Source organism: Telopea speciosissima, chromosome 1 (genome assembly GCF_018873765.1).
Source record: "Telopea speciosissima isolate NSW1024214 ecotype Mountain lineage chromosome 1, Tspe_v1, whole genome shotgun sequence".
NCBI classification, from domain to species: Eukaryota; Viridiplantae; Streptophyta; class Magnoliopsida; order Proteales; family Proteaceae; genus Telopea; species Telopea speciosissima.
In genome coordinates this window covers 75676928-75699521 of record NC_057916.1, presented here as the reverse complement: position 1 = coordinate 75699521, position 22594 = coordinate 75676928, and the positions used below count along the sequence as shown (strand labels likewise).

The window sequence follows — 22594 nt, the reverse complement described above, 5'->3', positions numbered from 1 at the left end:
TGATAGAAGGGGGGGGGGATCGAACCGGGGAGGGGGGATAAGATACCAGCCAAGAGACTTGAACTCGAGACCTCTTGGTGAACATGGGCATGAAGCGCACCATGGCTCACCAACTGAGCTAAGCAGTTGTTGGTGACTCATAAAATTTTGCCATGTGATAAATGAAGTGGCAACTTTAACCTTAATCAACCTAGTCCGAACCGTTAAGATTGACCGAAAGTGACCAAAAAAACCTGAGATCGAATCGAACCGATCCTTATTGGATTGGTTTTGGATTGGGGTATGACGGGACCGGCTGAAAATCAGACCGCACTAGACCGATCGATAACAAACCAAAAACTGAACCGAATGAAACCAATACAAAAAAATGAGTACAAGGTTATGAATAATTGAATTGATTTCATTATTAGTGAGCAAATTTATGGTTGTAAAGGAAATTGTTATAAATCAATGAGTATTGGGTTATGAAAATAGGGAAATTAATTTGTAATAATGCTTCTTCCATTGATCTCCCTTTTAAATGTGGGGCTAATGGAATATTTTATGTAGTTGAAAAGAGAAAGAGAAGAAAATAGGCACAAACCGAACCCAACTTGTTTTAAAAAATCCGGTACCGAACCGAATCCAAACCATTATCATAAATCGAAACCGACACAAAATCGAAACTGAAAAGTCCTTATTGGTTCGGTTTCGATATCCCTAAAAACCACACCGAAATAAAAAAAAAACTCAGACCAAACCGACCGATTGACACCCCTACATTAGATAGTGGCCGGTCTAGATAGACCCATGTTTTATACTAAATTTTATTCATATACCATATGTGTATTAATATGCATCCCTAAGTATTCTTGGTTTGGATCCTATATGGAAACTAGGGTTTAGGGGTTTTTTAGCCGATTCCCACTCATGGTTTCAAAATATCAGTCGGTCAATCCGTATCAGCCTTTATCAAAACCGATACTTGGCCGATCCAGTACCAATGTGCGATTCGTAGGAAGAGTAAATTTGTCCAAAAAATCGAATTTTAATTAAAGTGAAGGCAAAACTGCCGATACATACCGATATCGGCCAAAATAGAAACCATTATTTAAAACCTCGTTCCTACTAATTCTGGACCAATTCTGATTCGAATCGGTTGGAACCGTTCTAGATCCGGATTCGAAGCCTGACACCTAATCATGCAATTGTACATCCTGTCCTTGTTAAAAAACAACGCCTAGAATGGCGATTTGTAGAAGAAAAACGAAAGTAGATAGAGCACACACAACGCACAACACAAAGATTTACGTGGTTCACATCCAAGATGGAAGTTGCATCCACAACCGAGCAGTAGAACAGATTTCACTATTCTCTGAAAGTGTTACAAACCCTCATAACCCTATCTCAAAGAGATAATAACATTATATAGAGAAGCCATAACCTCAAAAGTACACAAATGCCCCTAACCCAAAAAATTGCCGAAAAACCAGAGCCAGACCAAAACATAACACATGGCTCAAAAGTACTCATTCTAAAGATCTCGATGAGCCCAACATAACTCCACGCTTTTGGCGTAGAGCCCCGCCTCCGGCACGGAGCCCTGCCATTTTTCGGCATTTCGAGGTTGTTTCGAGGCCGAAATGGCCCTCCAAAGGTCTCAACCGCACTTTCTAGACCAAATCAGGCTTCACCAAGAACACTCCTTTCTTCTTTCAGTTCTGTATGGGCCTTTGAACGATTGTTCGATTCAGTTTGATGGTAATAAGCAGCCATCAAACTGTAATTTCCATGGAAAATTGGTAATTAGTTTTGTGAATCGATAGTTCTGTATATTGTTCTTAAGACAAACATTTCGACTTTCTTTCAAGTTTCCGATTCGGTGCGAGTGGAAGGTGGAATGAGCACAGAGGCCTCATCTACAGTTCGTCCACTTCAATTAGTAAGATTTTCTCTTCATTCAAGTTCTTTTAAGTTCTAACCTCCCTTTCTCCCTCTGAGTCCTTTGGGTGAGATACATAGATTCTCTGTTTGTTTGTTTGTTTATTAAAATGCATTAATAATTATTGATATTCTTTTCAATCAACGAGATGCTGGTAGCCCAAATTTTCCATATCTTAAAATTTAAGAATGGAAGAAAAAGAAAAGGAGGAGAAAATTTATGGAGGAAGATACTGGCAACAAAAATTTTCCATATCTTCAATTTTTTAGAATGGAAGAAAAAGGAAAGAAGGAGAGAATTCATGAAGGAATAACTGAAGCTTATAAAAAGGAACAAAGAGGCTTCACTTCTGATACAAAACCTTGAAGAAGAAATCATATGTTAATCCCCCAAAAAGAGTGCATTAGCTTCACAACCATTGCTAGGAGAGGGTAGGGCTGGGGGGAGAGAATAGGCTTCACTATTGTTGCATCAGTGAGGGGAAAAATAGGCTTCCTTTCGATACAAAACTCTTTAGATTTCAAGGAACTCAAATGTGCGTTGGAAGAATGAGGAAATACCCATATTGAGACTTAAATTACCTGTCAACAGTGCAACAGAAGCTTTCAACTAGGAGTCAAATGTGACGAAATTTGGTTCTACTTCTGATAAAAAAATTCCACAAGTAGAGAAGGATGGGGTGGGGGACCTCTCTCTTTATTTTATCACAATTCATTAAGATCTTCAAAATAGCGTGAGCAAAATTTTGCTAACGAAATACAAGTTCAAAGCTGAGAAAAACCTGTGAAACCATGTGAAGACATGCTAAACAGAAGAAGTGGTATTCTTGGCAAAATCTATCACTTTTTGCAATTGGTGTTAACACTGGAGCCACCAAAGCTTTCCCCTTTATTCTCTTTCACAGAGTCAGTAGCATTGCTGATGCCTCTCATGGAGAATATAAATTTAGTACATACGAGAGGATCCACAATGCCTTGTAATTGTGAAAAGGTCCTCGCTCCACTTAGCAAGCCAAAAAGAAGAAGAAAAAAAAAAACACATGTGGTGGCTTCTTTGTAGATTTCTAAGTTGATTTACCATTTTCATCCAGAAAAGTCCAAGAAATTAAAGGCAAAGGCCAAAAAAAGGGGGAAAATTGAAATGTTATAACTTCAAAAAGCAACCCTTTCCCCTCCCCCACCCCCCCCCACACACACCAAAAAAAAAAGAAAAAGAAATAGAAAATCCCTATAGCAAACAACTTTTAGGCATTTATTCTGATATTATTATTATATTATTATTATAGGAAAAGGAACCACACAACGCCAGCATGCAGATTCCTTTATATCGTGACTCACATTCCATCATGGGATCCACATTCTCTCTCTTCATTAAATATCCTCTCCCTAGTATTATTTTTTTTAAGACTGGCTTTTGTTATCAAGTGTTTCTTATGTAAAGAGAGTGAGATATTGGGAGAAGGGGGTGTTTATGGAAGAACATGCTCTCAGTGGCAGGGAAAGCAAATTTTAGTATGGTAGATAGAATAAAACATCATTTGTAAGGGGAAGTGAAAAAGAAAGAGTTGTTAGATGGTGGAATATCAAAATTTCAGTGATAAGCAATTAGTTCTTATGAATATATAGTTTTTTACAAGGAATGTATTGTTATTCTAGAAAGGAGGTTTATACTGATATAACTAATATAGATGGAAAAACCTTTACATTAGGTTGTGATCCTCCCAATTCTAGTTATTTAGACCACTACACAGGCTGTTTCCTAATAGTTCAAGGCTCTACTTGGTTCCCTTAGATTATACTGAGATATGAATTAAATGGTTACTTGAAGTTCAGGTCTTTACATGGGCTTGGAGTTGGACAAGATCCTTATTGTCATTCACTTGATTCCAGGATGGATTATTCTTAATGCTTGCATTTTATGCCTTAAAGATGCACTTTGTCTTCATATTCACTGTGATTATGTGATACAGATGGAATACAACAAGAGGAACAGAATGCACACATCAGCAGCAAAGCTACACAAGTGGAAGATGACATCAGTCCAAAAAGGAAGAGGAATAGACCTAGTTGGCTGAAAGGGTTCGAATTGTAATTGTGAATTAGTTAAGCTTGTTAGTATTGATTAGTAGTTGGGGGTTGTTGAAGTCTTGTAACTAATTGACAGCTAGGAGTACAAGTGGCTGCAAGTGTTGTTTCTAGTGTATAAGTAGGAAGTGTAAAACAGAGAGGAGGGATCGAAGATTAAAGAAGTTCCAATTAGTTTTTTTCCCTTCTGATTCTTTAGACTTTTCTTCTGTTTTCTTTAATTCTTAGAACCTGCTGCATCATTTGGTGCTTTTGTTGTTACTTCATGGCTGACGGGACTCGAGCTCGAGTTCAAGATACTGCGTTGGAGAAGATGGCATCTCAGATAGAGAAATTGGCGGAGCAAATGCAGAAGCTCGCTGCCGATGTGGACGCTCAAAGGCAGACTTCGTTTCATGATCGCAGTTCTCCTGGGTCGGATCCTACCCAGAGCTTGGTTCAATCTTCAATGTTTCGTGCACCTCGCTTGGATTTTCCACGATTCAGTGGCGGTGATCCTACCGAGTGGTTATTCAAGGTCGATCAATTTTTTTTGTTCCATCAAATCCCAGAGCATCAAAGATTATCCATGGTTTCTTTTCATTTGGATGGCGATGCATCGAGCTGGTTTCAGTGGCTATTTCATAATCGGTTGCTGCGCACTTGGGTGGAGTTTGAAGTTTCTATTAAATTGCGTTTTGGCCCTTCTGCATATGAAGATCCTTAGGGTACCTTAAGCAAACTTGTTCAAACCAGTACCGTTCTTGATTATCAAGCACAGTTTGAATCACTGTCTAGCAAGGTATTTGGCTTATCAGAACAATTTCTGCGTAGTTGCTTCATTGCTGGTTTAAAATCTGAGATCAAAAGAGAGGTGCTGGCACATCAGCCCATTTCTCTTCACCATGCGATTGGTTTGGCGAGGCTCCAAGAAGACAGATTAAATGACCTTAAACATTTTTCCAAACCATGGCAACAACGATCTGTTCCTACAGTGCCACAATCTATTTCTAAACCTTCTTTTCCTCAGCAAGATTCTCAATCCCGTTCCCAATTGCCTGTGCGGAAGCTTTCTTCTGCCCAGATTCAAGAAAGACGGGACAAAGGCTTATGTTTCACTTGTGATGAGAAATATCAATTTGGGCATAAATGCAAGAATAAGGCTTCGATGTTGTGGATGGAATTTCAGGACAATCTGGACGAAGTGACCCCTGTCACAGATGAATCTATGGCTGAAGGGGATGATCCTGCAATCACCTTACATGCCTTAATGGGGCAATGTAACCCTCAGACCTTGGGCTTACGAGGAGTAATTCAGAAAAAGGACATGCAGGTGTTAGTTGATGGGGGGAGCACTCATAATTTCATCCAAGGACGAGTGGCAAGAAATCTGGGTTTGGACATTATTCCTTCTCCACATTTCAAAATCTTGGTGGGAAATGGAGAGTATATCTCTTGTAGTGGCTTATGTGCCCAATTACAGATTGGATTGCAGCTTCAAACCTTTGTGACTGATTTCTTTGTTATTCCCTTACAAGGAGCAGATGTGATATTGGGGGTGCAGTGGTTACACTGTATGCCAAGCTGAGTAAATGCCAATTTGCTGTCTCTACTATCGCCTACCTTGGTCATATTATTTCAGGAAAGGGAGTAGAGGCTGATCAGTCAAAGATCAATGCTATGTTGACATGGCCAGTGCCTAAGAACCAAAAGCAGTTACGAGGATTTTTGGGTCTTACAGGCTATTACAGGAGATTTATTAGAGGTTATGCAACGATTGCCTCCCCTTTAACTGATTTGTTAAAGAACGAAGATGATTTTTTTATGGACCGATGCAGCTCAAGTTGCGTTTGACAGTCTTAAAACAACCATGACACAAGCACCTGTGCTGGCCCTTCCCGATTTTACTCAACCCTTCATATTGGAAACGGATGCTTCGGGTACTTCTATAGGTGCTGTTTTGCTTTAGTGTAGACACCCTATTGCTTTTTTTAGCAAGAAGATGTGTCCTCGAATGCAGGTGGCTTCCGCTTATATTAGAGAACTGTATGCAATTATTGCTGCAGTGGCCAAATGGAGATAGTATCTGTTGGGGACTACATTCACTATTTTTACAGATCACAAGAGTCTCAAGGAGTTGATGACGCAGGTAATTCAAACCCCAGAGCAACAACATTATTTGACTAAATTGTTGGGGTACAAATATGAGATCAAGTACAAACCTGACAAGGAAAATGGACCTGCTGATGGGTTATCTAGAATTCCCATATCTGACTTGCATCCATCTAGTTTTATGGCATTATCCCTTCCACAGTTTGATATATTAGAGCAGTTACGAGCGGAGCATCAGGCTGATCCTTTTATTATCAGTAAGGCTGCAGAAGTAACTTCCAAACCTCAGGATCATTTGTTATGGCAGTACAGGAATGGGCTGTTATTTTATAAGGAAAGTTGTTTGTTAGTCCGACTTCCTCTCTTAAACAAATTCTTCTCAAGGAGTTTCATGCTTCACCAGTGGGGGGTCATGCTGGAATTCTGCGAACCTTTCTCAGGCTCAGTGCAAATTTCAGTTGGAAGAACATGAAATCGGATTTGCAACAATTTATTCAACAATGTGTTATTTGCCAACGAGTCAAACCCAGAAATGCAGCTCCCTTGGGTCTTTTACAGCCCCTTCCAATACCTGAGCTGGTTTGGGAGGATTTAAGCATGGATTTTATTACACATTTACCCCCTTCTCATGGGTATACTGTAATATTAGTCGTGGTGGACACACTTTCTAAGTCAGCTCATTTTGGAGCTTTACCTACTCACTATAATGCAGCCAAGGTGGCTACTCTTTTTATGGATTTGATTTGTAAACATCATGGTTTCCCTCGATCTATTGTAAGTGATCGAGATGCTGTATTTTTGAGCAGATTTTGGAAGGAACTCTTTCGATTGCACAACACTGCATTAAAGATGAGTTCTTCTTATCATCCCCAGACTGATGGCCAAACTGAGGTGGTTAACAGGGGCCTTGAACAATATCTGCGTGCTTTTACCTTAGATTCTCCTCAGTCTTGGTTCAAATTCTTAGGTTTGGCGGAGTTTCATTATAATACGGCTGTACACTCTTCTCTTGGCATGTCCCCATATCAAGCTGTGTTTGGCAGAGTTCCCCCTTTCATTCCTGTGTATAGTAGGGGCGAAACCAGTTTGGAAGTGTTGGATCACGACCTCAGTGAAAGGAGGGCGGTGATGGAACAGTTACAGCAACATTTATCTCACAGCCAAAACCAGATGAAGAGGAAGGCAGATAAACATAGGGTGGATATGGAATTTGCAGTGGGGGACTACGTGTTAGTTAGATTGCGGCCTTATAGGCAGACTACTGTGGAAAGTCGAATTTCTCATAAACTAAGTCCAAAGTACTTTGGCCCCTACAAGGTCTTGCAGCGGATTGGCAAGGTTGCTTACAGATTGGATCTTCCTCAGACTTCCAAGATTCATCCTGTTTTCCATATTTCAGTGCTTAAGCCCTACCATGGACCTGTGACTTCTCAAATTGCTCCTCTACCTTGTGACAGCCTCGGAAATGGACCTGTGTTGCAGCCTTTGGCTATTATTGGGAAGCGACGACTTGCAAAGGATGATCCAGCTTCTGAGCAATGGCTCATTCAGTGGCACTCCTTACCATTGGAGGAAGCTTCGTGGGAATATGCTACTGACTTTTCTGCTCTTTATCCTCACTTGCACCTTGAGGACAAGGTGTTTTCTGAAGAGGAAGGTATTGATACAGATGGAATACAACAAGAGGAACAGAATGCACACATCAGCAAAGCTACACAAGTGGAAGAGGACATCAGTCCAAAAAGGAAGAGGAATAGACCCAGTTGGCTGAAAGGGTTCGAATTGTAATTGTGAATTAGTTAAGCTTGTTAGTATTGATTAGTAGTTGGGGGTTGTTGAAGTCTTGTAACTAATTGACAGCTAGGAGTACAAGTGGCTGCAAGTGTTGTTTCTAGTGTATAAGTAGGAAGTGTAAAACAGAGAGGAGGGATCGAAGATTAAAGAAGTTCCAATTAGTTTTTTTCCCTTCTGATTCTTTAGACTTTTCTTCTGTTTTCTTTAATTCTTAGAACCTGCTGCATCATTATGCCTTGGAGGACCAGACTGACTTTGAGGGATATGTCTTGGCTAATACTAGAGGGGATTAAATAACCAACCGGCACAGAAATGCCTTTAATGCCAAGTGGAGTAGAACATGGAGACTTACTCCAGCTGCTGTATGGTCTATGGAGAGTGAAAGAAATCAAGAAACAATTGAAGGCTTAATAAACTATATAGTGGTGTACAAAGTAATGTAATACTGATTTGAACGTTAAAACCAGTACCAAAACAGAATCGAAAACAGAGAGACAAATTTCCAGTTTTAGGAGAAGAGTCATACATCAAAATCTAACCAATAGATTGGTCAGATATCCGGGTCAAGTTTTCTATATAGGTAGGGCAATCTTTGCTGAAACTTTCAATAAAATCCAGTGGCTAGATCAGAAGATAACAAGGAGTCTTATTGGGATAGAAGGGCAAATCTGTCAATTCATAGCTCAGAGTAAAGAACAGGTTGCACACTTTAATAACCCCAACAGAATATCATTAATTACTATTAGTTTCAGAACCAACAGAATAGATGTTAACAGATATTGATTTCAGTAATTAAGACTTTGGGTATTCAAATTTGGAAGTAGAAAGGCAGAACTGGGAGATCTTAATATCTCCAGATCAGCAACATGTCTTGGTTGAAGGTCTCCCCTAGGATGATGAAGAGCATCTCAAAAGATGAGAGTGATTTGATGGTTGGATCCTCTTATCAGTCAATATCATAGTTAACGAGACAAAAAACACTTGCATGTAAAAAAATTACAGAACAAGGTTTACCTACTTGATCAATGGAGGGGAAGAAGAAGGAAGAAGAACAAGAGTAAGGGTAAGAGTAGGGCACCCGGGCTTCCCGCCGCAAGTTGTTTGTATGGATTGAACACCAGCCAACCTTGATCGGACACAAGGGAAGAGCATACCATGATACAAAGCTTAAAATTAATTAAAATTCGTGTACAATGCTGCACCCCCTCACAAACTTATATAGAAGACTCAAAAAACAGACTTAAACACTACAAAGGGAAGGCCTAACCCAATCCTTAACTAATTAGGTATCCTAGATTGATTAGGATATGAAAATAATGAAGGAAATTGACTCGAAACAAGACTGCATTTATAGAACCACAAAAATCGCACTTCATTAGAACGCGATCAGGAGTGGAACGATCACCAATACCAAGAGAAAGGCCCTCTCGAGATGAACTTTGTGGACTAGAGAAAAGGGCTGATCGGTCTTGGGTAACTGGGTGAACCATAGCATTGCAACGGCTGTCCTCTGATTGCACCATGGCATAAGCCTGCTCAAGTGTAGGAAAGGGATCACGATTCAGGACATGAGCCCTAATCTGATCAAACTCAATAATGAGGCCAGCAAGGAAATCGAAGACACAGAGACCATCTTCCCATTTTTTAAAGGTAGTAGCATCAACATCACAGGTAGTGGTAAAGGGCCCATAAACATCCAACTATTGCCACATGCTACGTAGCTTGGAATAATACTGGGAAAGAGATAACTCTTGTTGCTTGGTAGCATGTATTTTTGGGCGGAGTTTATAATATTGGGCAACATTACTGACCTGTGAATAAGTGTCCTTGGCAGTCTTCCAAATTTTAGCAGCAGTATCGAGAAGAAGATAACCCCCGACAATTTTAGGATCCATGGAGTTAATGAGATATGACATCACAAGAAAGTTGGATGTCACCCATTTATCTTGAGGGGGATTAGCATCAATAGGCTTAATAGATGTCCCTGTAATGTAGCCGGAGAGACCACGAGAACCAATGGCAAGGAAACAAGGCCACGACCACATCAAATAATTGCTCCCATTCAATTTAATGGAGCTAGCAGGGAACAGAAGGAAGTCACGTTGATTAGCTCCTTCGTGTCCAGTAGATGCATTGGAGATCTCAGAGTCAGTCATAGTTGCTGGTTAGGGAATATCTCAAGAACTCAACAGAACATTACTACAGTGCAATGGATCCAACAAAGAACATAAAAAAAATCCCAATAGAAGAGGGATTTAAAACATGGTAGGGATACAGACCCTTGGTGGGAGATCACTCACCACTAAGGGTGAAGAAGAGGAGGCGGAGGCGATGGCGACGGTGGTGTCTGAGAGAGAGAGAGAGAGAGAGAGAGAGAGGCTAACGGTGCAAAAAATGAGAAAGGGAGGAGGGAGAGGAAGGTGATATAGGGTTTCGTGATGGTGGGCATTAGGGTTAGGATCCCAATGTAGATCCTAGCTCTGATACCATGTTGAGAATAGGAATAATGGCTTGTGTCTTTATAATCACAGCCTCTCTTTATTTATAATAGTATGGGGAGTATTATAGAATAGATACAAAGACTGAAATACCCCTATGAAAAAATATACCCTTGCACCCATATTACAATATTTTGAGATCCCGTTCTGAAATTCCAGGTAAATCTAAGTAATTAGAAAATTATATGAATTTCTAGGTGTAAATAGTACTTAGGGGGGCCATTACTATTTATAGACTTTCTAAAAATAAAAGTCCAAGGTTTGGTCAATGGGGGACTAAAATTTTCATTTGCCGTGGCGGCCCCATAATGGCACTCTCTGCGGCTCTGCAAGTGACTATCACGTGGCAATCATCTTGGTCCAAACTTAGGAAGACCATAACTTATATCCAGTGGTCTGGTTTTTGCAAACCAGGTGTCGTTGAAAGCTTATTCTGAGTACCATCTGACGGTATGAGAATCAGGCGCCTATTTGGTCGAGAACATGTTTGAAAGAGTGCCCTAGGGTGGGCTGCACCCAATAACTTTTTACATAAAATAATGGTCAAATCACACCTTTTTCGTGCCATATTCTAGTACAAGGGTTTTGATGACAAAACACGCCTATTTGCAAAGTTTGGGCTAGTTTTGAAATGGTCTGACAGGCCAACCCTAACTAGAGGCAATTCGGTCATTTTTCCAAAGTGGCATTTTTTGGAAAAAAATGGGAGATACGAAGGAGGTTCCACAAGATTCATCTCATCACTGTCGAGAAAGTCCCCACGATGGTGTCTACATTGAGCAATCAAAAACATGTGTTACTTAACTGTGATGTGTAAGCTACAAACAATGGATATAAAGTGGATATATAACACATGGGGTATATTAGAGATGTATATGGTGTGCATATCTGTAGCAAGTATTCTCTGGACAATTCTGTTACATAGGGAATGGAATTATGTGCCTTTTGTATTGATCTGCTTGGGAACTTAGTTAATTTTGCTTTTGTTGTAGATACAATTTAGTGGGGGAATGATTTCTGTCACACCTGTTCTTTGGAAGCTTTTCCATTACTTTGTACTTTACCACAGGGTATGATGATTTGACAATCTCAACCGTTTCCCACCCTGTATGGGGGCTTTCCTTTTGGTTATGCAATGAATCCTGTTTTCAATTCCCTTGGTTTTTCAACCATTTTTGTATTCTTTATAATGATCTGTGGAGATTTTAGATTGAACTGTAATTCTAGACATAGTCAGATGATTATCCGGACAATGTGATCACAGAATTTGAATGCTAACCCAAGTAACCAACTGCCACATAGCAGCTATTAAGGGTGGGATGGAAGGGGTTCTGTGCACAGGATGTTATAGGACTAAATCCAGTTTTCTGCTAACTATGGTTTTTAGTGTTTACTATTGCTGTTGTTGTTTTTGCCACCTCCCTCCCTCCCACCCCTCCCCCTGGAAAAAAAAAAGAAGTGAGCATTGCCGCCCCCAACTTCCCAGCCCCTTGCTGTTATAATGTTAAAATGTTTTCTTCTTTGCTTACACTGACTATGCAGGCTGACTCATGGGTTAATATTAATGATAATATGAGTGGATCAACCGTGGATGATTCAACTGAAGTAGCATTTGAGAGCCTTCCCTCCAGGTTGATCTGTTTTTCTTCTCTCTCTCTCTCTCTCTCCACCCCTACCTCTCTTCTCTCAAATTTTAGGTATCACGGTTGTCATGGTGTGACCAAAGGCCTTAGAGGGGCCCTAGATGCAAGGTGTCCTAGGCACCTGGACGCCTAAGCGACACCTTGACAACTATGCTGTATGTATTTTTTTTCCTCTGTGGGTGGTTGGGTGCATGTGCATGTTTGTATATGCTCGTCTTTGTCAGATTACTTGTTTTGTGTCTCAAGTCACTCCCAATCTTTGTGTAGGATAGGACTTGGAGAAAAAGTAACACATCGATCAAAATCTAGAGCTTCAACCAATCCTGTTGAAAGAAAATTACGTGCAAAGTTGGATGCTGAGCAAAGAAAAGCTGCAAAAAAATATAGAAGAATCCAATCCGCCTGATCAAAATGATAAACTTGGTGAGGATGATGGAAACAATGAAGATTCTGAGAGCAGAACCATTGTTTTTGCAAAGAAGAGATCAATCCTCCCAGCCCCTTTGCAGTCTAAAAAGAGACAAAAATAACATACATTACTTCCTCAGGTGCTTTACTTACATCTCCATTATGTTTTCTGGATTCTTAGTCTTCTTGGAACGAGTATAATCTTGCACAATAGGGTGTTTCTTCTAGGTGTCTGAGCTATCTTGCTTAGATTCTCTGAATTTGTGACATAGTACAATTTTGTAAGGATACAGTTTCCTTAACAGGACTTTTGTAACAAAGGAGTTCACATAAGTTGGGAATCTTACACGTAGAAGCATCGGTATTTACCTGAAAGAACCCCATGTTTTTGTGCCTAACCCCAACTTATGTCAATTCGCGATGAGTAGTGTCTCTGTGGTTGGAATGCTGTGTTTCTCTTGCTCCTGATTTGGAGAACTCTAAAAGTTCCAAGGCTGCTATTAGAGGGAGGCATGCAATACACAGTAGGTTATAGTAGTGCTGACTTCGATGAAGTCAGCACTATACACAATGGCCAATCCAAAAGATTTCATAATAGATCAGTGGTCTTGGTTAGCAATGCCATCCTCCATGAGGCTACATAGGATTTTGTGTACAGAGGAAACGTGAATATGTGATTAAACATGTATTTATATAGCCTCCATCTGGTTATTTATATAGTGTTAAAAAGTAATGGAAAATTGAGACCAACAAATGGAACTAATACCAACAATAATTGTGTGACTAACTCAAAATTTTCAAATAATTACCTAGATTGTGAAAAATTTTAAAGTATAGGAAAGGAAATATTTTACTTTACAACTGTTATCCAAATTTTATTATTCTCTTTGATGCTATTGGTCTTTTCTTGTTAAATGTTTACATTTTATTTATTGAAATTTGCATCCAACCAGATGGAACCATAGGAGAAATTTGTTCTGTTTTGAAATTGAAAAATATTCCCTTCAAATTGATATCTTCTGGCATTTGTGAGGATCTTACAACTTTCTGGTACTGCAATGATTGCAAATTGATGACTTTTTCGTGAGGCATCTTCCTGATAAGAGGCTTATTGTGCGTTCAAATTGATTTTGGAATATTCGATCTGCACTGAATCAACACTTAATTCGGGTGCTCTGCTTCTTTGTTCCTGACTTCATTTAAAAGTATTGGCTTTGCTACGTTTTAATGGTAAAGCCACCCCCCCTCCCCCAAAGATTTATTTTTTCTCAAATCATGTATTCAAAATCTGAGTTTGAATCTGCTGATTAAGCATGAGTGACTGAGTGTACAGATCCAATATCTAGTCCTCAATTGTGGCACAAAGATGGAGGTAACTGTTTATGTGTTTTGATCTTTGAACTTGTTGATTGTGAAATAAAGGTTGCAGTCTAAAGGGCTCTATCCACTTTCACCCTCCATTCTTCAAGGTAGAAACAGGGGAGGAACCCTTAGCCATCTCCAGTGGCGGGGGCTCCCACCACTCCTCTCTCTCTCTCTCTCAAATGTTTGGGACTAAAGAGGTGTTCCTGCCAACCACAGCTCCTATTTTGTTTGAGAGAGAGAGAGAGAGAGAGAGAGAGAGAATAATACATATGTGCCCGCACCCCTCACCCTCCCTGCTCTGCGGATATTTCAATTCTGTGGTAATATTCAACACTAGTATTATCCCGTTGAGATGGGGTTGGCTAATACAAGCTAAAGAAGCTCTAGTTACATGAGAGACGACAAGCTTTGGATACAAAATCTTCACTACAAAAAACTTTCTAATTACAATACAATATTCCCAAACTTGGGAGCTGAACAACAACCACCACCCAAAATATAAAATCAAACTGAATGAGAAGGAAACAATAACACTAAACAATCAGTAAAAACAAGTGATTAAAACCAATACTCCCAAACAGAAAAGTATACGCCACCTTGTCCTTACAATGATGAGGTTCAAAGTCAACAAGAATATTCCTTAGTAGTATAAGGGTTGATCAGGTCTGGACAACTGAGGAGGAAAAAAAACATGGAGAACTCTCCAGATGGAACCTCAGCTGTTTGATTTCTGTGATCATCCGATTACTTTCATTTCGACCAAGTCAGAGCCTTGTATGACCTAGTACAACCCATCTTGAGACAAGATGTAATATCCTCTTGTCTTGATGGGGTTCTGTGCATCCTAGCTCACCCGCATGCTATAGGTGCTATTTGACAGAACCCGAAACCAGTGTTTTTCAGAAGCTGAGCCACCATTTTTTTCCCAACCTGCTTGAAATGTGGAAAAACTAGAGGAAATATTACAACTTCACATACACAGCTCATATATTGTTTCTTCTGTTAGTTCTTCAAGAATGATATCCCTCATTTCATTACCAACAATATCAATGTCAAATCTTAGGTCCATCCATTTTCCTGCTTTAGCCATGTCCTTTTGTAGAATCCGGTCCAGTGTAAGTGGCTGATTTTGGGGAAGAAGATGGAAATCAATGCCTTCCCATACCTCACGGATGAGATTTTCCCCTACTGGAATTGGCCTGATGTTTGGTTTGGCAAATGATACCCAAGGGGAGCAACCAAAATAATGCTCATACATCTCCACAAGAACTTCATTGATGCAATCAAAGAGCAGCTTCTGATCCTTACGAAGTTGACCAGACAAGACCTCCACTTCATCAAACAAAGGAGCGTCAAGTAGCTGGTCTGAATATTTCCATATCTCCAAGAATTCATCCCAGTTTCTTAAGCCAGAGATTCTCAGTACTGCCTTTACATAGTCAAAGGTGGACTTTTTGTCTTCCATAACCATACAACTTACATAGGTTTCTGGATCTGAACTTGCTGACACCACAGCTGAAGAGTCATGTTCTCCAAGATGAAATTTTAGTGGTTGAATTGGTGGCTCAACTGCACACGTTTTGGTTGGATTAACGATGGATCAGGTTCAATGTAAAATATAAAGTGCAACTGCAGATGTGAGTGCCAGATTTCCTAGCACATAGCCTACCTGGCTGGGATACAGTGCTTCCAGGGCTGATAGAATCTTCCCGAATGAATGGATCAAGAACAGACACCGGACTTGGCTGTTCCAGTTTGTCATTGATGCCCTCTTGATCTTCAATTTTATGGTTAAGTACAGAGCTTGGTGAGGAGGGACCTGAAGCAGAAGATGATGACGGATTCTTTTGATACGAGTGATACGAGTCCTGGAGAAGAACAAAGTGTGGTTTTGACATGAAAGTTAATATGATACAACCACTGGGAACAACATTCATAAAAATACCAGTCAAATTTCAGGTGATCAAATAAAATCCTCATAAGAAACAGGTGTTTACCAGCTTCAAGCATTCATAAGTTTCTTCTTCCTCAAAAATATTGATTGTATCTGTACTTTGGTTTGTTGTGTCAATGGCTGTAACACAATTTGGCTCAGAGAGCATTTCCAAGGGGATATTCTCTTCTGGGAGCTTGATGTTAGTCACTTCAACAGCATTTACATCAACTGCAGAAATTTAAAGAAATGTTAAATCAAGTTGGAATTATAAATCTGGGATTTTTTTTTTCTAAATTTTTTTTAATGCATATTGGAGGGTGAATAGAGCTTTACCTTCTGGACTCAAATCCTTGTTAGCAGAACTAGTGCTTTCCTGTATTTTGCTATCAGGAGGAAGCTTCCGTGAGATATCTGAATCTGAGTCGGGGACTTGCAGCTTTCTGTCAGCTGTATCATCTTTATCACACAGTGGAGTCTCTATATTCTGCCTCAGTGAGCTTAGATTTCCAGGACCGTTGTCTTCTTTAAGCTGCCATACATTCTCACTGATCATTTGGGTATTGTCATGAAGCTGAACTTTCATCTGTGCAGTTACAGAGCCATGTTCCTTGTCCCTTCCAGGATGTAATCTAGGTGACACATTGTATTCAGGCAGTGAAAGGATCCTACCCAAGGTCTTTGGGATCTGTTCGCTTGACAAATCCACATCTTTTCCAATGCTTACCATATCGGCTAGATGTTTTATAGCCTCAATGTAGATATTAGTTTCTCTTTGTTTAGATTCTTCAACATTTTTCATGTTGGTGTTTTGGCCATCAACACTGGTTGGAGCATCTTCATGTCCGGTGATTGGTTCATAGTCTTTTGACTGACCCGGTAAGTGGTATTTTGGCTGTCTTACCTTGCCTCTTCCCTTGACATTCATAGGACTGGAGATTCTTTCAATATGGAGATTCCTTTCTGTAGGTGAACTCCTTTCCGTGACCTCTTCATTAATCCCTTTACTACCTTCTGATTCTGCACGTATGTAAGATATTCTGTGCAAAACCCCTTCCATAGGAGGCCAATGATGCTCCGTTCTTCTTTCTCCCATGACATGTTTCAGCTTCCTTCGAATATCTGTAAGAGAAAAATGGGAGGTGACTTTCACACTTTGTTCTTCATTTCTCAAGCTAGGACTGGTTTCAGTTCCAGAATTTCGCTCGCCTTCTGGTCTGGGTTTCAATAAGACTATTCTGTCCAAGGCCTGAGAATTGTCACTTCCCTTTGATGGGTTTATATTCTGAGATTTATTTTTTCTCCTGAAAAAAGTATGCACATTTTGCCTTTGTAACTTTTTATCACCGACATGCTTTTCACACTCCTTTGAATTGCTCTTCTCTTCTGGCAATGGTTTAGTTCGTCCAGCCACTGCTTGAGCATCACGTAGGTCTTGTATAGTTTTCACCAACAGAGAGTTTGGATCCTGTAGGAGTTTCAAAAACAGTTCTTTGTTTGAGTTCAACATCTCTAAAGCATCCATTAATAGTTTGGACTGGTGGCCTTTATTCTGCTGTTCGGCTTCAATGAACTTCTGATTTAGAAATGCCTCAGTTGCTTCACTCAGTTTTTCTGAAATGTTAGGACTCTGAATCAGCTGCATAATAAGCTTATCAAGATGGTTATGCTTCTCCAAACTATTACTTTCTTGTACATTACAAAACTTTCCTCCATTTTTATTGTGCGAATGTGCTTCTTGGGTATGATGGAACTGATTGCAGAACTGTTCCATTACTGAAGATAGGTTGATTTTATTTGAAGATGGCCCCTCTGAATTTGGATCACAAGGTGGTTGATATTCTAAGCTTGCAGAAGCTTTAGAATCATGGACGTGCATATCACAAGCTCTACTGCAGGACTTGGTTGACTGTTTATGGTTCTTCCCCAAGTGGTTTCTGTTTTTTGAATCAGATTGTGTCTCTTGCAGGGCAGCATTTCCAACCTTCTGCTTTGGGTGCTGCTCATTTGACATCTCTTCTTCAATGAGTTTCTTCACACTTGTCTTAGCCTTGTCAACTTTCTGTATTTTTCTGTCACCATCCTGAAACATTTTAAGTTCAAATTAGTGACTAACATGTAAGGATACTGAAAAGGCATATATTTTAGGAAATGATTCTAAGTAAGCTACATTCCAAGATGCAGAGAAAACATGCCTTAATATCTAGAACTTCAATTACCAGTGTTATGCAAACTTGCTTATAATAAAGAGAAAAAAAAGGAAGCAAACTTAGAAGACTACGTACATATTGTGGTAACTGTTCTAACTCGATTAAGAGATAGGCTACATCAGAGTTTTTTGCAGAGGGAGAGGTCATTAGGTAGGCTTTCTTGCAAACAAAAAGCCCATCAATTGAGTACCATGTTAGTATTTTTATTTCTCCCCCATCCCACCCCATCCTGGGGGGTTACTCAGACTCAGGAGGATCAATAAGAAAGGCAAAGGGAATCTTCGGAGCTGCTTAAAGAGAGGACCAACTTCTCTTCCGGTTAGAAAGGAAGCCAACAAGAAAAGAGGAGGAAGCCAAGCGTAAAGGGCTCCTCAAGAGGGTGATGTGAGTAGAAAAGTATTCCCAGAAAAGTTGGAATTATTTGGTTCTCCAAACAAGTCTACTTAGGAACAGAGAATAGTCTACAGCATAAAGAAGCACGTAACAGTTGGTGGCGGCTTAAAACTTAAAAGTCCCATGGGTTTTTTCACTACTTAGCTAGGTGACCCACACAGAAAATCATATTATGCAGGTTTTCCCATTTTCTTGAGCTGGCAATCTGATTACTTATGGAATTGCTTTTATGTTTCTCTTAGCGTAACTTTAACTGTTAAATTAAAAAACGAAAATGGCATATCTGAGAACCCGATTGCCTTCGCTTTTTTAAAATAAAGCTTTTAGAATTGAATGAGTTCCTTTTAAGTTAGGATCTGCCTTGTAGGATGGCAAATGGAAAGTTTTCTGATTTACCAACAATAATTGTAAGTAACACAAAAACTTACCTGACTAAGGCTGTGTTTGGTATGCATTCTTGGGATGTATTCTAGGTCGATTTCACATTCTAGGGCGATAAAAACAACTATTTTATCATCCAAGAATGCAAAATCGCCTTAGAATGCATTCCAAGAATGCATACCAAACACTGCCTAAATTTTACTTCATTTTTCAACCAAATTACTTAGATTTTAGTAGAAAAGTATGACAACAGAGAAATTTCAGATCCCTTTTTCTATTACTATCTAAAATGTAGCTATTTTCTGTTACGCTATTGCTCTTTTCTTCCTAAAAATATTGTACACTTCTTTTCAGCAGTTTATGTTCAACCAAATGGAGCTGTAATGACCAGTTTCAAGTGAATAGTGACTGATATTTTGCATTAACTAAGATCCTTAGTAGGGCTAATTTACTTACTAGTTCATTCAAGGGGAAGAAAGTAGAAGAGTAATTCTTTTGGCACTGAGAATGGTATTGAATCTATTACCTAGTTATGTCCTTGATAAAACAATGTTACTTGTCAAAGAGGAGGCACATTGCATGATATTCCTTCGGTGGATATAAAAAAAGAGTCAAAGTAAGCATGAAATTTATCAGGAGACTTACATCACCGCTAGAATATGTTTCATCCGAACTAGTAAGCAAATTACGTCTACTCTTTAAATATCCACCACCTGCAGAAGAAAAATCAACAGCTTCAACATTAGCGCTACAAGTTTTAAATGACACTAATAAATAAACCATTGGGGTGAGATAATAAAATGATACTGTTAGGAGTGCATTAGTTGTTAGTTATCTTTGATCTTTTACATTTTCAAGCTGTAATTCAATAACAACAACAAAATGTAATCAAATTTAGGTATTTAATATTTATTCTGCAATTCTTTCTTCTTCTTTTTTCCTATGCTGTACTGCTTACAGAGATTGGAAGAAACTATTTGCAGAAACAAAATCTGTATGTTACATGTTCAAATTCACCAGAAGACCAAAATTCCATCTGAAGGCATTTAGTCCATTTCAGCGGGTGGGAAAAGAATCTAGAAAATCATGCCAACAATATAATATATAAGCAAGAGTGAACACAATTTATTAATCTAAGATATACACAATTGAAAGGGGGTAAAAAAAAAGAATCTTACCGGCAGCGTGTCTGGTCCGACATTTTCTCTCTGAAAGTAGTTTCTGAGTGGTACGACCCTGGCGGAAGTCAAATAAACTAATGAAACCAGACATACAGCTTGACTGGTCCTTCTCACTGCGTAGGGGATGTCTCTTCGATTTCTTTGTCATAATGAATGATTATTCAACTCCAGAGTGTGGTATACTGATTAATCTTACTTTGCTCTGTCAGACCTACAAATGTGGGAATTGGAAAAAGGAAACAAAGATTGAACACAGTTTTTTTGAAAAGAAAAACTCATGATAATTTGTTTGTGAAGTAAAAACATTTAATAGAGAATCAGGTTTAGATAGTGGAATAAAGGAAACAGAGCCGGCTAGAGATATTGTCCCTGACCATAACACTCAAAAACAGCTACGAGAGATGCATACATAATTCATCATTTTTTTGGGCCATAGAAATTTAAAAATAAACATTAAATATTTAGAGACCAACCTCAGAATTATCATATATAAAAAAACAAAAAACAGAACAGGAATGCACCTTTACTCATCAATCGGTCATTTGATAACCTCTCAAGGAATAATTGAATCAGATAAAAAAGAATCTCATTATGATCTTTTGATTTGAATAAACCAACATCATTATCTTTTCTAAGAACACAAGGAAAGCCTACTCCCTAATATATAAGAGATTGAAACTTTATAGCATATGGGCACTATTTTCCAACAATGCAGCTGCTAATGAACTCATAAAATTGCAAATCCATAGGAGGGCTCTTGCATCTGAGCCAGGGTAGCGAAGCTAGCTCTTTGTTTTCGTTGTTGTATCATTCCAGTTTAGCCTAATTACGAATAAGAACAACTAGTTCCATACATAGCTCACTCGAACAACAGTTCCCCGTTCACTACTGGTGAAGAAACCTCTACATTTCTTGGATAAATCTTTTAAAACCTAAGATATGATAAGGGTATGGAACAATTGGACAGTGAAGTATGCAGGAAATACTGAATATGACAAAGATCACTTAACAATGAATGCATTATTGCAGTCACATACCAAGACACTATCTCTACCTTTCTCCTAACTATTTCTCTCCAATAAAGCAATTCTTCTTAATAGCTTAAAGGGGAAGGATGGGGGGAGGGAGAACAATAAAAAAGACATAACAAATCAGGATACATTTTGTTAATCTTTTGAAACAAGAAACTAGTCTTTTGCCTCAAGTTGAAGCAGATCCAGTTTGCCAGATTTAACAGTTCATTTAGAACGTACCTGAATCGAGTTGAGTACCCTGGGAGTTACAGAGTTGCAAAAAATTTGGCAGAGAGAAAGAATCATGGAATATAAATTTCCCTCTTCTGACATTTTTTTTCGTCTTCAGAGTGGTGGCTTCTAAGTATGGAAAACCACCGAAACTGGGAAAGATGAAGAAGAAGAGTAAAGAAGAAAACCTGACAATTATTAATATTGATGTCAAGAGAGGGAGGTTATCTTCGAAAGAAGCAGAGAACCAAATTCCAATTTCAAACTCCAAGCTTTCCAATGGGTAAAGCTAAGGATCCCTGCTACTTTAGCTGGAAAGGAATCAAAGCTTTTGCCAATCCACGTTTTCCGCCTTTAATTAAGCATCTTCCAGTTAAGAACTCGTGAAGCTTTTGCCAAACCGCAATCCCCCTCAGCTGAAACCCCAATTTAGCTAATTAAAGCTTCTATCAACTTCCAGGATCATTGATGAGGGAATTACTTTCTTCCAGCATCCAGGATCATTGACGGAAATTACTGAAGAGCTCGTCTCTGAAGATAATTGGATTATAAGCCTTCGACTTCAAGCTTGCTTTTTCACTACTGCTTCCTAATTTCAGCCATTATCAGAAAGATTCCACCAGAAAAACGCTTTTACTTTTAACCCAAATCCCCCCTCCTTCCTCTCATCTTCAAGATTCCAGTACAAGCAAACTGATAAAAGTGCTGATTGACAAGACTCAGTACTCCAAAAGCTTTCCCTTTGCTGGATCTACGATAAACAATCTTCTGAAGGCGCGGAATTCCAAGCTTTTCGTCCCACAATCGAAGAACCCAATTCAATCTTCAGAAAGCTAAGAAACCTCCAAAACAAAGTTTCCCCTCTCCTCCATCAATTTCCTCAAAAAGTCAGAGCATCTGCAAATCCACACTGGAAGAATCTCTCAAGATATCAAAAACACATTTCATCTTCTTTTTTTTTAATCTATATTTTTTTGTTAAATTGCTTCACCGACCAAAAAGGAGAAGCGTAATCATAAAACAAAGAATTTTTTTCCTCAGAGTGGGGGGTGGGGGTGGAAGTTCATGTGGCCGCCATTAAAGACAGACGAAAGTAGATGGACCAAGAAGAAGGAGGAAGAAGACGATTAAAAGCAGAAAATACAATGAGAAGAACAGAAAAAGGAGAGAAGGGAAAGTGAACTAAGAATGGTCTACGCATTATGACATGGCGTAGTGGAAGAACACGCAAAAACAGTTAAAAGGGGAAGGGCAGTATCGACATGGACGGGCCGAAGGCCCCCACCCTCCACCCTAACAAAGCTTCCATGTCAAGAAAAGTTGGGGTTTTTTTCTTCTGCAATTCCATGTTCAGCCATTATCATTGATTTCAAGAATAGAGAAACAGTGACAATGTGGCTGCGACTGAGGATGGAAAGGGCAAATCTGTAAATATGTGTTTTTTTTTT

General features: G+C 39.2%; 1 protein-coding gene across 3 annotated transcripts; it reads right to left on the bottom strand.

Annotated features, from left to right (window-relative positions):
• Positions 1 to 14607: 14607 nt before the first annotated feature.
• LOC122666927 lies at positions 14608 to 21844 on the bottom strand. Of its 3 annotated transcripts, none has more exons than XM_043863059.1 (7): positions 21334 to 21844; positions 19900 to 20067; positions 19367 to 19434; positions 16074 to 17820; positions 15801 to 15968; positions 15474 to 15662; positions 14608 to 15373 (listed from the first exon to the last, which is right to left on the bottom strand). In XM_043863059.1, the coding sequence occupies exons 2-7, from the start codon at positions 20048 to 20050 to the stop codon at positions 14775 to 14777; spliced, it is 2922 nt and encodes a 973-aa protein (XP_043718994.1). In that variant the 5' UTR covers positions 20051 to 20067; positions 21334 to 21844; the 3' UTR covers positions 14608 to 14774. The 3 variants fall into 3 exon arrangements, with proteins under 3 accessions (XP_043718994.1, XP_043718979.1, XP_043718987.1); XM_043863044.1 differs by having other exon boundaries at positions 15474 to 15672; positions 15802 to 15968; XM_043863052.1 differs by lacking the exon at positions 21334 to 21844 and adding an exon at positions 21156 to 21302 and having other exon boundaries at positions 15474 to 15672; positions 15802 to 15968; positions 19900 to 20068.
• Positions 21845 to 22594: the final 750 nt, after the last annotated feature.